This window comes from Lynx rufus, unplaced genomic scaffold (assembly GCF_022079265.1).
Source record: "Lynx rufus isolate CCGP_SWC_20201006 ecotype Redwood Valley unplaced genomic scaffold, mLynRuf1.p SCAF_4, whole genome shotgun sequence".
Taxonomy (NCBI): Eukaryota; Metazoa; Chordata; class Mammalia; order Carnivora; family Felidae; genus Lynx; species Lynx rufus.
Genome location: NW_025814856.1, coordinates 39,892,377 through 39,905,344, shown reverse-complemented (window position 1 = coordinate 39,905,344; position 12,968 = coordinate 39,892,377). Strand labels below are relative to the sequence as shown.

Genomic DNA, 12,968 nt, shown 5'->3' with positions numbered 1-12,968 from the left:
ACCCTGTGAGCTTTTCCTTTTCTCTGGAGGACCCCTTTCCGCCATGATGTTGCTCTTACATTCACTTCCACACTTATAATCCATAGCTGGGAGAGAGTAGTGCTCATCCTGAAGTCACATTATCTGGATTTAAACTCCTCTTTTAGTTGTGCAACTTTTCTGCCCAATAGTGCAGAGGGGGGCATAAGGGTTCCATGAGGGAAAATATCTAAAAATGCTTCTTGCTTTTATTTTTTAATATTATTTTTTAAAGTTTATTTAGTTTTGAAAGAGAGAGAGAGCACAAGTGAGCAGAAGAGGGGCAGAGAGGGGCGCCTGGGTGGCGCAGTCGGTTAAGCGTCCGACTTCAGCCAGGTCGCGATCTCACGGTCTGTGAGTTCGAGCCCCGAGTCGGGCTCTGGGCTGATGGCTCAGAGCCTGGAGCCTGTTTCCGATTCTGTGTCTCCCTCTCTCTCTGCCCCTCCCCCGTTCATGCTCTGTCTCTCTCTGTCCCAAAAATAAATAAAAAATGTTGAAAAAAAATTAAAAAAAAAAAAGAAGAGGGGCAGAGAGACAGGATCCCAAGCCGGCTCCATGCTGTCAGCGCAGAGGTGAACGCGGGGCTCGAACTCATGAACTGTGAGATCACCACCTGAGCTGAAACCAAGAGTTGGTGCTTAACCAACCGAGCCACCCAGGTGCCCCTGCCTGTGTGCTTTTAAATGGTGTCTGACCTCAGCCCAATTGTGGCCTTTTGTAACCCCGTGAATCCCATCACTCATTTCTGATACCTGCCTGCATCTGCAATTGCAATTCCTGCTTAAGCACCTGCTAATGTTCCCTGCTGAGTGAATCACCCTAGAAGCCATCTCTGTTTCTGTAAATATGCTGATTGAATCAACAAATATTTATTGAGCGCCTGCTATGCATTCAGTGGACAAAGGAAAGTCTGGTTCCTGCCTTTGTGTTGTTTGAGACTGGTGATGGAGGTTTTTGCCTCTTCCCAGGTAATGCAGGACCCACTAAAAAAGGAAACCTTCCCCTCTTTGCAGCCTCTGTAGAGGACCTAGTCCAGTGAGGGCACTCTAAGGCATAGGATGAATAGAAAGGCTGTGGAATCAAACAAAGGCTATGTTCGAAGTTGGCTTCTATCACCTCCTGGTTCTATGACGTTGGTGAGTTATCTGGACCCCAATTTAGAAGCAGTAAAAGGAAGCTAAATTATCTGGGGCTGAATTCCAGCTTTATCATGTGCTGGCTGTGACTGTACAGTGTAATGGCTAAGGAGGCAAGCTCTGAAGTCAACCCATTGGGTTTGAATACAGGATTACCACTACTTGCATGCATTCAGGCAAATTACATAATTTTTGTGGGCCCAAGTTTCATCATCTGTAAAAGGAGGAGGACTGTAAATATCACTTGTCCAGAAGGATTCTGGGGAGTACGAACTGAGCTTATAAGTATTTGGAACATGCTGGCACAAAAACAGACACTCAGGTTAATCGAACAGAATAGAGAACCCAGAAATGGGCCCACAAACGTATGGCCAACTAATTTTTGACAAAGCAGGAAAGAATATCCAATGGAATAAAGACAGTCTCTTCAGCAAGTGGTGCTGGGAAAACTGGACAGCGACATGCAGAAAAATGAACCTGGACCACTTTCTTACACCATACACAAAAATAAACTCAAAACGGATGAAAGACCTAAATGTAAGTTAGGAAATCATCAAAATACTCGAGGAGAAAGCAGGTAAAAACCTCTTTGACTTCGGCCGCAGCAACTTCTTACTCAACACATCTCCGGAGGCAAGGGAAACAAAAGCAAAAATGAACTATTGGGACCTCCTCCAAATGAAAAGCTTCTGCACAGCGAAAGAAACCATCAGCAAAACTAAAAGGCAACTGACAGAATGGGAGAAGATATTTGCAAGTGCCATAGCAGATAAAGGGTTAGTATCCAAAACCTATAAAGAACTTATCAAACTCAACACCCAAAAAACAAATAACCCAGTGAAGAAATGGGCAAAAGACATGAATAGACACCTCTCCAAAGAAGACAGCCAGATGGCCAACTGATACATGAAAAACTGCTCGTTACTCAGCATCAGGGAAATACAAATCAAAACCATGATGAGATACTACCTCACACCTGTCAGAATGGCTAACATTTACAACTCAGGCAATAACAGGTGTTGGCGAGGATGCGGAGAGAGAGGATCTCTTTTGCACTGCTGGTGGGAATGCAAACTGGGGCAGCCACTCTGGAAAACATTATGGAGGCTGCTCAAAAAACTAAAAATAGAACTACCCTATGACCCAGCAATTGCACTACTAGGCATTTATCCAAGGGATACAAGTGTGCTGTTTCGAAGGGACACATGCACCCCCGTGTTTATAGCAGCACTATTAACAATAGCCAAATATGGAAAGAGCCCAAATGTCCATCGATGGATGAATGGATAAAGAAGATGTGGGGTGTATTATATATATATATATATATATATATATATATATATATACACACACACACACACACACACACACACACACACACACACAATGGAGTATGACCTGGCAATCAAAAAGAATGAAATCTTGCGATTTGCAACTACATGGATGGAACCAGAGGGTGTTATGCTAAGCGAAATCAGTTAGTCAGAGAAAGACATATATCATAGGACTTCACTCATATGAGGACTTTAAGACACAGAACAGATGAACACAAGGGAAGCGAAGGAAAAATAATATAAAAATAGGGAGGGGGGACAAAACATAAGATGCTCTTAAATACAGAGAAGAAACAGAGGGTTACTGGAGGGCTTGTGGGAAGGGGGACGGGCTAAGTGGGTAAGGGGCACTAAGGAATCTACTCCTGAAATCATTGTTGCACTATATACTAGCTAACTTGGATGTAAATTTTAAAAAATAATAAAATAAGTATTTGGAAGAGTACCTAGCACATTAGAAAGCATACAATAACTGTAAGCTGTAATGATTATCACCAATGTTACTGTTAAGAACTATTGCATTAGGTCACTGGTAGGATAAAACAAAATCAAGGGAATGAGTCTAGCATAGCTCCCAACACATAGTACATTGGTAATAAATGTTTTACTCCAACTGTTTGTAGCTATGCAGGTGGCCAGTAATTCTTAAACTTTTATGGATCCACGCATCTCTCTCGGAATGCAATGAAAGCTTGGGATGCCTGGGGGGCTCAGTCGGTTAAGTGTCCAACTCTTGGTTTCAACTCGGGTCGTGATCTCACGGTTTTGTAAGTTTGAGCCCCACATCTGGCTCCAAGCTGACAGTGCGGAGCCTGCTTGGGATTCTCTGTCTCCTTCTCTGTCTGCCTTTCCCCCACTTGCACTGCCTCTTTCTCTCTCAAAATAAATAAATAAACTTTAAAAAAATTGTGAAAAAAGAATCTAACAAAAACTTTAGACCACATCGTTGGAAAAGTACAACTGGATATATCTAAGAATATTTGCTTATAAGTTTAGGGGCTTACTGATCTCCCAAAGACCAGCTAAGAACCCAGCGGTTGAACTCTGAGTATGCAACTTGTTTCTAGACAGAATTCAATTCACATCTTTTACAATCCTTTTCAGAATTTTTCAGAGGAAGAAACACAAAACACATGGAGCATATACATTGAAACAAGCATTTATTCACACACAGCAAGGCAGTGTTGTCGTTGGATGATAAGGTTCTGCTCCTGCTCTCGGAGAATTTATACTCTTGTACAGGAGACAGCATAGAGTATATAGTAAGATGAACATGTTTTTATCAGGTTTCATAGAAAGGAGGACATTTAAGTAAAGTTTCGTTTGAACTCAGGCTTACAGACTAAGGATGGGACTTTGCCAGTCAGAAATGCAGGCCTGGAAGAGCATTTGAGGAGAAAATGGCCGGATCATGGTGAAGAGTCTGGAAATCAGAGTGTGCTTTACAAAAGATGAGCCGTTCAATTTCGCTAGGATAAATTCAGTCTCTTCCAAGGGAAAGATAATGGTAACAAACTTGTCATATATAGAATGCTCTGACCTAAAACATTCAAGAAATATCAGTCTATAGTGGATTGCAAGTAACTAACTTTGATTCTAGTTTGAAGGAGAAAATGAATAAGAGAAAGGAATTTGCCTTTGGAAAGAGCGGGTGGCTCATAAAATCAGAGGTAAAGCTGAACTGGGTCAAGAAGTGGGACAGCTCCTGGGCTCTGAGAGGTGGGCACTAATTAATGTCGGCTTTTCACGACTGCTGCCAGTTCCACAACCTTGGCTACTTTCTACTCCTGGATCCCCAGTCAGATTGGGAGGACATGGTCTGACTGGGTGAGTGGGAGTCAGAAGCAGACTAGGCTCTAAGATTGCTTGCAAGAGAGAATGGGGTATGGGGAGGGAAGGGGAGAGGGAGAGGGTGAAGAGACAGAAAGAGAGAGAGAGGGAAGAGTAATTCCCCTGAGAAAACTGGAGCCCTGTTACCCAAAGAAAGGAAAATCAAGAGTGGGCAGTTAAAAAGTAACAGACGTGTCTCTTTGTTCACAAATTTTGCATGGGTTACACTTTGCAATCTCCATTTTTTAAGGGGGGAAGGAGAAGAGGGGTGGACTGAAGAGGCAACCCCTATGGAGACCAGTTGATGAACATGCAGAGTGGACTCATGATGGTTATTTGGCATGTGATCAATAACCATTCTGAAATGGATCTATTTTAAGCACGATTATCAGGGCTGTCAAAATCTGATGGTTAAAAATGATAGCATGGGGAAATGTCCAGGTTACTTTCCGCTGCTCGGGAAATAATACGGTGAGTGGTTTTAAAATTCCAAATCCCCAGAGCCTTAAACCACTGCAATTTATTTTAAAATATTTTTCCAAGCCAAGCCCTGTTTAAGCCCTGAGTCTTTGCTATTTTCCTCTCATTTTACATAGATAAAGAAGCTCATTAACTGATTATCTATGGCTCTGGAGTCCATTAGTGATCCCTTCAGGGGTCTACATTTATTTCCAGAGCCTCCTAACTATTTGCAAAGTACTGTGTGAATTGATTGTTCCTTACGTTTCTGATTATTTCATACTCTTGAGATCTCTAAGATTATGGAAGAGCTCAATGCCTGGTCATCTTCACTTCATGGTGAAACAGGCTTACTCCTCATTTGCTATATTACCAACAGAATGGAGGCTGTTGGATTGCATCATTAACAGTTATTTTCATTTTTTAGTTTTGTTTCTTTACTGTCTCATTCTGGAACTAGGCTTTCCTAGCATCCTCTTCTTCCTTCTTCCAGAATGTGCCCTGTTCCAGAGAAGGGCAATTAATTCTTCCAAGAAGGCCTCCCTGATCGCACAATCTAAAGAAGCAATCCTCTCCTTCCAGACAGGCTCTTTCTCTCAACCTCTCATCTGTTCCCTTGATAGCATTTATCACAACGTGTGATTTGGAACTAGTTGCTGTTTTTGGAAGGCTACCTCTTCCAATTAAAAGGTGGGTATCATGAAAAGAGGAACTTGTCCATTCTGTCTGCTGTCATATCCCCAGTGCCCACCATGGTGGCTGGCACATAGTAGGCGCTCAAAAATACCTGCTGAATGAATGAGTGCATGGAACCTTATACGTTCCTTTACCACATGTGTTCTTCTGCTTTCTCTTACTTTCTCTTTCTCCTTCCTCTCCAGCCAACACTTGTGAAGACCAACCCTGCTTCAGGCGTGAAGTCTTGCACGTGAAAGACAAAAAGTAGATACAATCCCTTCCCACAAGGACCCTACAATCTTCATTCTTGTGCTTTGTATCAGAGCTCATGAAACCCCCAGATTCCCCAAACAATAAGGTGTTTCCAGTCTCCCAGAACAGTCCTAACACCAGATAGTGGGGGCTGTCAACTCCGGCAACACACTCATCGCTGCCAGATGCTGGGAGCTCTTGGGGTGGGGGAGGGTCCAGGGTGGCTGCACACTCAAATGCAGGGCTCCAGTGACCCTGGCAGTGTGAGAACAAGGCCCTAATGGGGCCACTGAAGAGACCTGTGCCATGTGAGTATCTGTCCTGCTCCCTGTGGCCCCACCAAACCCCTCACTCAACTACCCTATGTAGAGCTCATGACAACCTGGGTATATATTCCAGGGATATTTCAGCTCTTCCCTCTCCCGGTGGGCAGCATCCTACTGTTACTATCTGGCTGAGTGCCTTGCCTCATCGTCTATACTTGGCTGGTTTCATTTCCTTCCTTCCCTGCGCACAGCCCACCTTTATGAAAATTATTCCCGAAGAAAGGAGAGACCTAGGGGCTCATGTCTGAGAAAGGAAAATGCCACAAGGCCTTGCTCTTCTGGCTCCTGATGACCAGATTGTGGGTGGTCTCCCTATCCAAAGAGAACTAAGTTTCAGCTGGGCTGGAAATCAGTTATAGGCTGGGCTGGGAAAATTTGTCTCTCTTTCTCTCTCTCCTTGGTTTCTCTCTCTTCAAGAATGTGAATTAGGAAACATAGGGGGCTGTTACCAAATATGCATCATCATTGGCTGTGGGCTTGTTAGGCTGGGCCACATATATATAAAGAGAATGCTGAGAAATAGAATGGAATCAGGTAGGCGTGGAGAGAAGCAAGGACAGCAGAGATCCTGGGGCCTCTGAGGGATAGAGAAATCAGCTTTGGTCCTTAGCAGATTCCCAAGAGGCCTAGCACAATCTGCCCCATGTATTCCCAGGACCGCCCCCTGGTCCCTTCCTTAGCTGGCCTGACTATAACACATTTTAAAGGGCACCTGGGTGGCTCAGTTGGTTAAGCGTCTGACTCTCGATTTCAGCTCAGGTTATGATCTCACGGTTCATGGGTTTGAGCCCTGCGTCGGGCTCTGTGCTGATGGCGTGGAGCCCTGCTTGGGATTCTCTCTCTCTATGCCCCTCCTCCCATTCTCTCTCTAAAAATAAATAGATAAACATTAAAAAAAAACCCCACACATTTTAACAAGTGGTGTTATTGACCACAGGAGGAGTAATGTTCCAGACATGTGTTCAGGTTTTTTGTGCGTTGCTTCTTTGTCCATGGCAACTTACAGAACCATAATAGCAAGTATGTTTATATCCTGTGTTCGGGCCAATCTCCTCTCCCTCTCTCCTTTCTAGATAAAGGTGACACATCTTTTTTCAAAATAGTTTTCGGGTTTAGAGAGAGTGATCGCAACCCATATAAACAAAGAAAAGGCTTATAATGTGAAAGATATCAATGGATTTCAGTTCAAAGATCTCATGTTTAATAAAGCACCTGAAAAAGGTATGAAAAAGGAAGATCCAATGCAGGTGACACAAAGAATAATCAAGGAGTTACCTAGTAATTTGCTGATCTAAAGCTGGAAAACTTGGTTATTGGTCCTGCTCAGAACCAGGGTTTAGAACAACTTGAAAAATTATTTTATAATGTTCAAGTACTCAATGGATTTACGATGGGGAGCACAGAGAAAACCAGCTGGTTTTCAGCTCCAATTAAAGACAAGGGCTCCTGTCTAATTGCAAAGCTGCTTACAACTGCCTTCAAGTATTATTTACTCACTGATCACGTCCTCAAATAATCTGCAACAGGCTAAGAGGATTTCTGGGGAGGAAATTGTGCGAATCTTTTGAATTCCTATTTGGGAGTATGTACAGATGGGCTTGTAAAAGATAGTTTTAGCCACATTACAGAGGGAAAATTGCAATATTTAAAGGACAAATAATTCAGTGGAGAGATACATTTTGGGATGTCTGCCCAGCTCTGTAGGATTCCCCTTGTTTAGAATTTCCCCTCTCTCCCAAACCCATAGGGCTGAAGTTGGGAGTGGCCTGGGTTTGTACCCCTCCTCCGTCACTCATTAGCAGTGCTGCAAATTATCGAACAAACTCCCTGTCCCTTGGTATCTTTGTCTGTATAATGGGGATTATATTCTCGGGTGGTTTTGAGGATTAAAGAAGATAATGCTTAGAACAGCACCTGGCATTTAGTAAATAATAAATGTCAGCCATGATTTCTCAGCTCCATGCTCCTGGCCTAGCTGGAACCGTCTGCTTTCTCCCCCTGGGAATTTGGAATTGGGATGGAATTGGGGGTTAATCCTTCCATGTGGTTGCACCTGGAGTATGAAGCCTTGGTTATCTACTTTGAGGCCTGAGGAGCAGAGAATGAGGTCCACAACGAGAAGAATAAACAACGTCAGTGGGAGAAAGCAAGTCCGACCTGGGATCCTCATCAATTTCCCCGTCCTGCTTCATGTCCCGGGCTGAGCCTGCTGGCCTTCCTGCCCTGGTTTCTAGCAGACATCAGTTTGCTTATAAAAAAGTATCCTTTGTGCTTGGGCTAACTTGGGGGATCTTTTATATGCAACCAAGAGTCCTAACTAATACATCAACACCTAGAAAAAAAGATGAAATCTGCTTATGAAGAAAAGGAGGAGATACAGACCTTAAATTCCCTGTTACTATCAGAGGGAAATGGATTAAAACAGGCCACCAGTGAATGGCCAAGACATTCCCTTCATCAATGAATTACTAGTGGGAATTTTCCCCAGAAACTCAGTTTCAATCTGCTTTTTTTTCTTTTCCAGGATTTGCTCCATTTAGATCCAACGACATACGACATTAGGTTTTAGTTCTGAGTTTTGTTTAAAAAAAATTTCAAGTACAAAGTAGGTGCTTCCAAGGTGACATGGCAGACAGAAAGAAGTCTTTATAAACAGGAGTCTCTACTTCAGGATTTTTTAAAGGCAAAGAAATGGATGGAATAGGTCCAGGTGAGGAGTGCCCTTTTTTTCCCCCAAAGGTCTTTTTCAAGGAGAAAACATGGTTTTGATTTTTAACAACATAAATAATGGTTTTAGCAAAGAAGAAAGAGGGAAATTTTATTAGTTTTAGGTGTCGACAACAGCCAAGAAACATAGATCAGAAATGTTCTTCTCCCTCCGTCCCCCAACTCCGCCAAATCACTGATGTAACAATGTAAGAACATCTTTTGCCTCCCGTGAAAAGAAAAAGGAACTGGGGAATCTAAGTCCTTATTTTAGGCTCATTTAACTCCCAGACAAGTCACTTAACTGTAGGGATCTCAAGAAATCAATTCCCCTCAATCTAGCCATTGTTCAGCTGTGGAAGGCCTCGTGCCTAGCCTATAATGTTGTCATTCAGTTCTGTGCCCTGCCATTAGTTTGGACCGCACTTCTTAGAAGAATGGTGTGGCAAAAATCGAAAAGATATTCTCAAAAAACGGAGTCCAGTGTTGGAGGTTTCAACATTTGGCCTTTTGTGTCAGAAGTGTGTGGGCCGCCTCTGGGAGAAGCCCAGGGGGTGAATGAAAGGACGCACTTCACAGGGGACACAGGCACAATTCAGGCTCAGTCAATAGCAGACCAGGCTGGAATGCGCTCTGAGGGGCGAGGTGGGCGGACTCCTACACAAAGGGCATTCTCGCAAGAGAGCCTACCTGGATTGAAATAAAAAATAATATTTAATAAATCCTGGTCTCCCCATGTGATGGCATTCTTGTACTTCTGGTACAGAGGGTACAACATGTCCTCCCAAGCCAAGCCTGTTGGAATCATGCTGTTCTGGAAAAGAGACAACCATTAGAATGGCTGAGGCAAAGCAAATACATTTTGTCCACTGAGAAACAGTGCAGAGGACCCCAAATCCCCCAAATCCCCCAAATCCCCCTATGAAGCAAATAGGAGGGGTCCTGCTGGCCTCAAGACATAGGACAAAGCAAAACTAGGGCTGGAAACTGTAGAGTTTTGCCAGATGGGGTAGCACATAGATACTAGATGGGCCAGGAACCACTAGTTGGGGCTATAGTTTCCACTCAGAAAACTATGCCCAAATTGAAACTCTCTTTCTTATGCTTAATTCCTGCCTCAGAGGGGAAGGAACAAAATATAGATGGCAGAGTTAAGGTATCTAAGGGAAAACACCTTCTCCTTGTCTTAACATAATTTACTTTTAAAATAAAAGCAACACATTTATAGACTAAATATTCAAATAGCACACAAAGATAAAATTAAAAAGTAAAAGTATTCTTCCTCCATCCTCCTACCATTTCCACCCCCACTCTTCCCAGAAATATCCACGGTTAACAATCAGGTATTCTATTAGGTATTCCTTCTGGAAATTTCTAAGCCATAAAAGAGATCATACTTATGGTACCATGCTTTGTTGCATTTTAACTTTTTTCCCTTAATATCTTTTTAGAGATCTGATGTATCTTACCTATAGATTGATCTACTTCTTAATTAGAGGATGATTTTTTTTAATTGACTAGCTCTCTATTGAGGTTCATTTAAGTTCTTTCCAGTTCTCTACTAGGATAAAAGATGAGGCCATGAGCAGCCTTGTACAAATATCTCTGTATACATATGTAAATATATCCCTAGGATAATTTCACAAAATTTTCCATGGTTTTTGAAGCTTTGGGTAAACACAGAATTCAAACATTATAGAATTCAGAAATGCAACATAACATTCTTGAATAGTAACTGTGCTGTAGCTTTAAATACCATAAACACCTGGGCTCTTCCTGAACAAACATTTCATAACTTTGCAAATATTTTCCTCTTCCCTGGCTCCTTCCTTCCTCACCTACAAGCGCCTTACTTCCAAAAGCAGTACATTGACAATCTAGGAACATCACTGTTGAAATGACAAAATCCCGAATTTTAAACATGAAATATAAAATATTTCCTTACCTTAAACTGGGCACTTCTTATACGAGTTAAATTCATCAGCATGACTCCTGAATTAACTCCCGCAGAGCCATAGAAAGGGTGCCGAGCAAAGCGGCTGTACCAGCCAATCTTGGGGATTTCATGCTCAGGGGCCATGGCTGCAAGCTGGGTGGCATTAAACTGCCTCAGAAGCTTCCATATGTCATCGACAGGTCTCAGAAAGAGAACGTCGGTGTCCACATAGAGAAGTGAATCCACATCCTTTAAAATCACCTTTGTGTGTTGGGGGGGGGGAGGGGAGAGAAACCAAAACAAAAACAAATCAGAAACAGAGGAAGTAGCCTGATATGTCAACAGTGCCATCAATTTCACTGGTCAAGGCTGAATTGCAGAAAGGGTGGTACCACTCTTAGCTTCCATTCCTCCTTTGACTCCAAGGATACATATTAATTGAAGGGTAGAGACTCAAAGGAAGATAAACCTTCATTTAGTTAGCTTCAATTCTAGGACCCTACGCTGTATTTGGGAAGGGTTGAACTTTCAGTCCATCAGCATATGGACTGAGGGGCTCTTGTGTACTTTCATCCTTCAGTGAAGCCATCTGTCTTTCTCAGTTTTTCTTAGAATGAGGGTCTGGCATTGGACAGCCTGAAGTGGACAATCCCTAGACTAGCTCATGCCAGGCTTTGGGGTAAATACTCTCTGTCTCTGGATCCATTTCTTCTAGTGCCGATGGGTATAACTGCACCTTTTTGAATAAACATTTTCAGCTAAGATTTAGTCTCGGGAACAGGCGAAACAAATCATTGGCAAGCTTGGTTTGTAGATCAGGGATTGGCAAACTTTTTCTCTAAAGGGTCAGATAATAAATCTTTCAGTCTCTTTCAGTCTCTTTTCATGGCAACAATACAAGTCTGCCATGGTAGCATGAAAGTTACAACAATGCATAAAGGAACGGGCACGGCTGTGTCCCAATGAAACTTTATTTGCGGACACTAAAATTTGTATTTTATAGAATTTTCAGATGCTACAAAATCTTTTGATTTTTTTTTTTAACCATTTGAAATGTAAAAGCCATTCTTGGCTCATGGGCTGTAGATTTCAACCTCTATTGCTGTTCTTTCAAGCCAGCCATCTAATAAAGCAAATGAATTCTCCTGTCCTAACTGCTTTGCTTACCAGAGTTTTGCCTTGGAGTTAGAGATTTCAAAGCCTTAGTTAGTAATAGTGTTATTTGCCTTGTTTTGCCGTTATTCCCCAAATTTAGTGGTAGCTTAATTAAGGAAGGATTTGAATATTCCTGTATCCCTGGCCTAATGTTATCCAAACAGCACCACAACACCTACTACCATAGTGACACTTGCATTGGGGTGAATGTCTGTACCTTCAAAATTCACATGCTAAAGCCCTAACCCCCAACGTGATGATATTTGTAGATGGGGCCTATGGGAGGAAATTAAGGTTCAATTAGGTCATGAGAGTGGGGTCTTCATGAAGGGATGAGTGCTCTTATAAGAAGAGAGGCCAGACACCTTGGTCTCCGTCTATCATGAAAGAAAATAATGAGAAGCAGTGTCTCAAGCCAGGAAGAGGTACCCGACCATGCTGGCACCCTGATCTTTGACTTCCAGCCGCCAGACCTATGAGAAAAGAAATTTCTGTGGTTTAAGCCACCCAATCTATGGTATTTTGTTATGGCAAGCCGACTAAGACAATATTCCATTGGAACCTCCAATATTTAAAACTGATGAACAGGTATGTGCACTATATGATGTAGGTATCATGCAGATTTCAGATTTGAATGATTTCAGAGCTTACGTGATCAGCCACAGGATTCAGCTTTCTTTCTCATCTAGTAGAGGAATAGATTTTACAAACCAATAAAATGAAATTAAGAATAACGATCACAAAAAAAATTAATAATAATAATGATCACCTATCATTTCTTTTTTTTTTTTTTTCAACGTTTATTTATTTTTGGGACAGAGAGAGACAGAGCATGAACGGGGGAGGGGCAGAGAGAGAGGGAGACACAGAATCGGAAACAGGCTCCAGGCTCTGAGCCATCAGCCCAGAGCCCGACGCGGGGCTCGAACTCACGGACCGCGAGATCGTGACCTGGCTGAAGTCGGACGTTTAACCGACTGCGCCACCCAGGCGCCCCAGATCACCTATCATTTCTTAGAAGATTATCTTGACATCCATCTTAACAACTTGACAATCTCGATTTTAGAATTAAGATGAATCCTTCGAATTGAACACACAAACTTAAAAACTCCCCTACCTTATCTTATTTTTTCTTATT

At 42.5% G+C, this 12,968-nt stretch overlaps 1 protein-coding gene across 1 annotated transcript in view; it reads right to left on the bottom strand.

Moving 5' to 3' along the window:
* Positions 1 to 12,968, bottom strand: part of GXYLT2 (glucoside xylosyltransferase 2) — a 93,537-nt gene that overhangs the window by 7,692 nt on the left and 72,877 nt on the right. Inside the window, exons 4-5 of the mRNA XM_047095197.1 lie at positions 10,685 to 10,936; positions 9,430 to 9,553 (exon numbers count right to left, since the gene is read on the bottom strand). Of these exons, the coding sequence (XP_046951153.1) occupies positions 9,430 to 9,553; positions 10,685 to 10,936 (376 nt within the window). The remainder of the gene's footprint in view (positions 1 to 9,429; positions 9,554 to 10,684; positions 10,937 to 12,968) is intronic.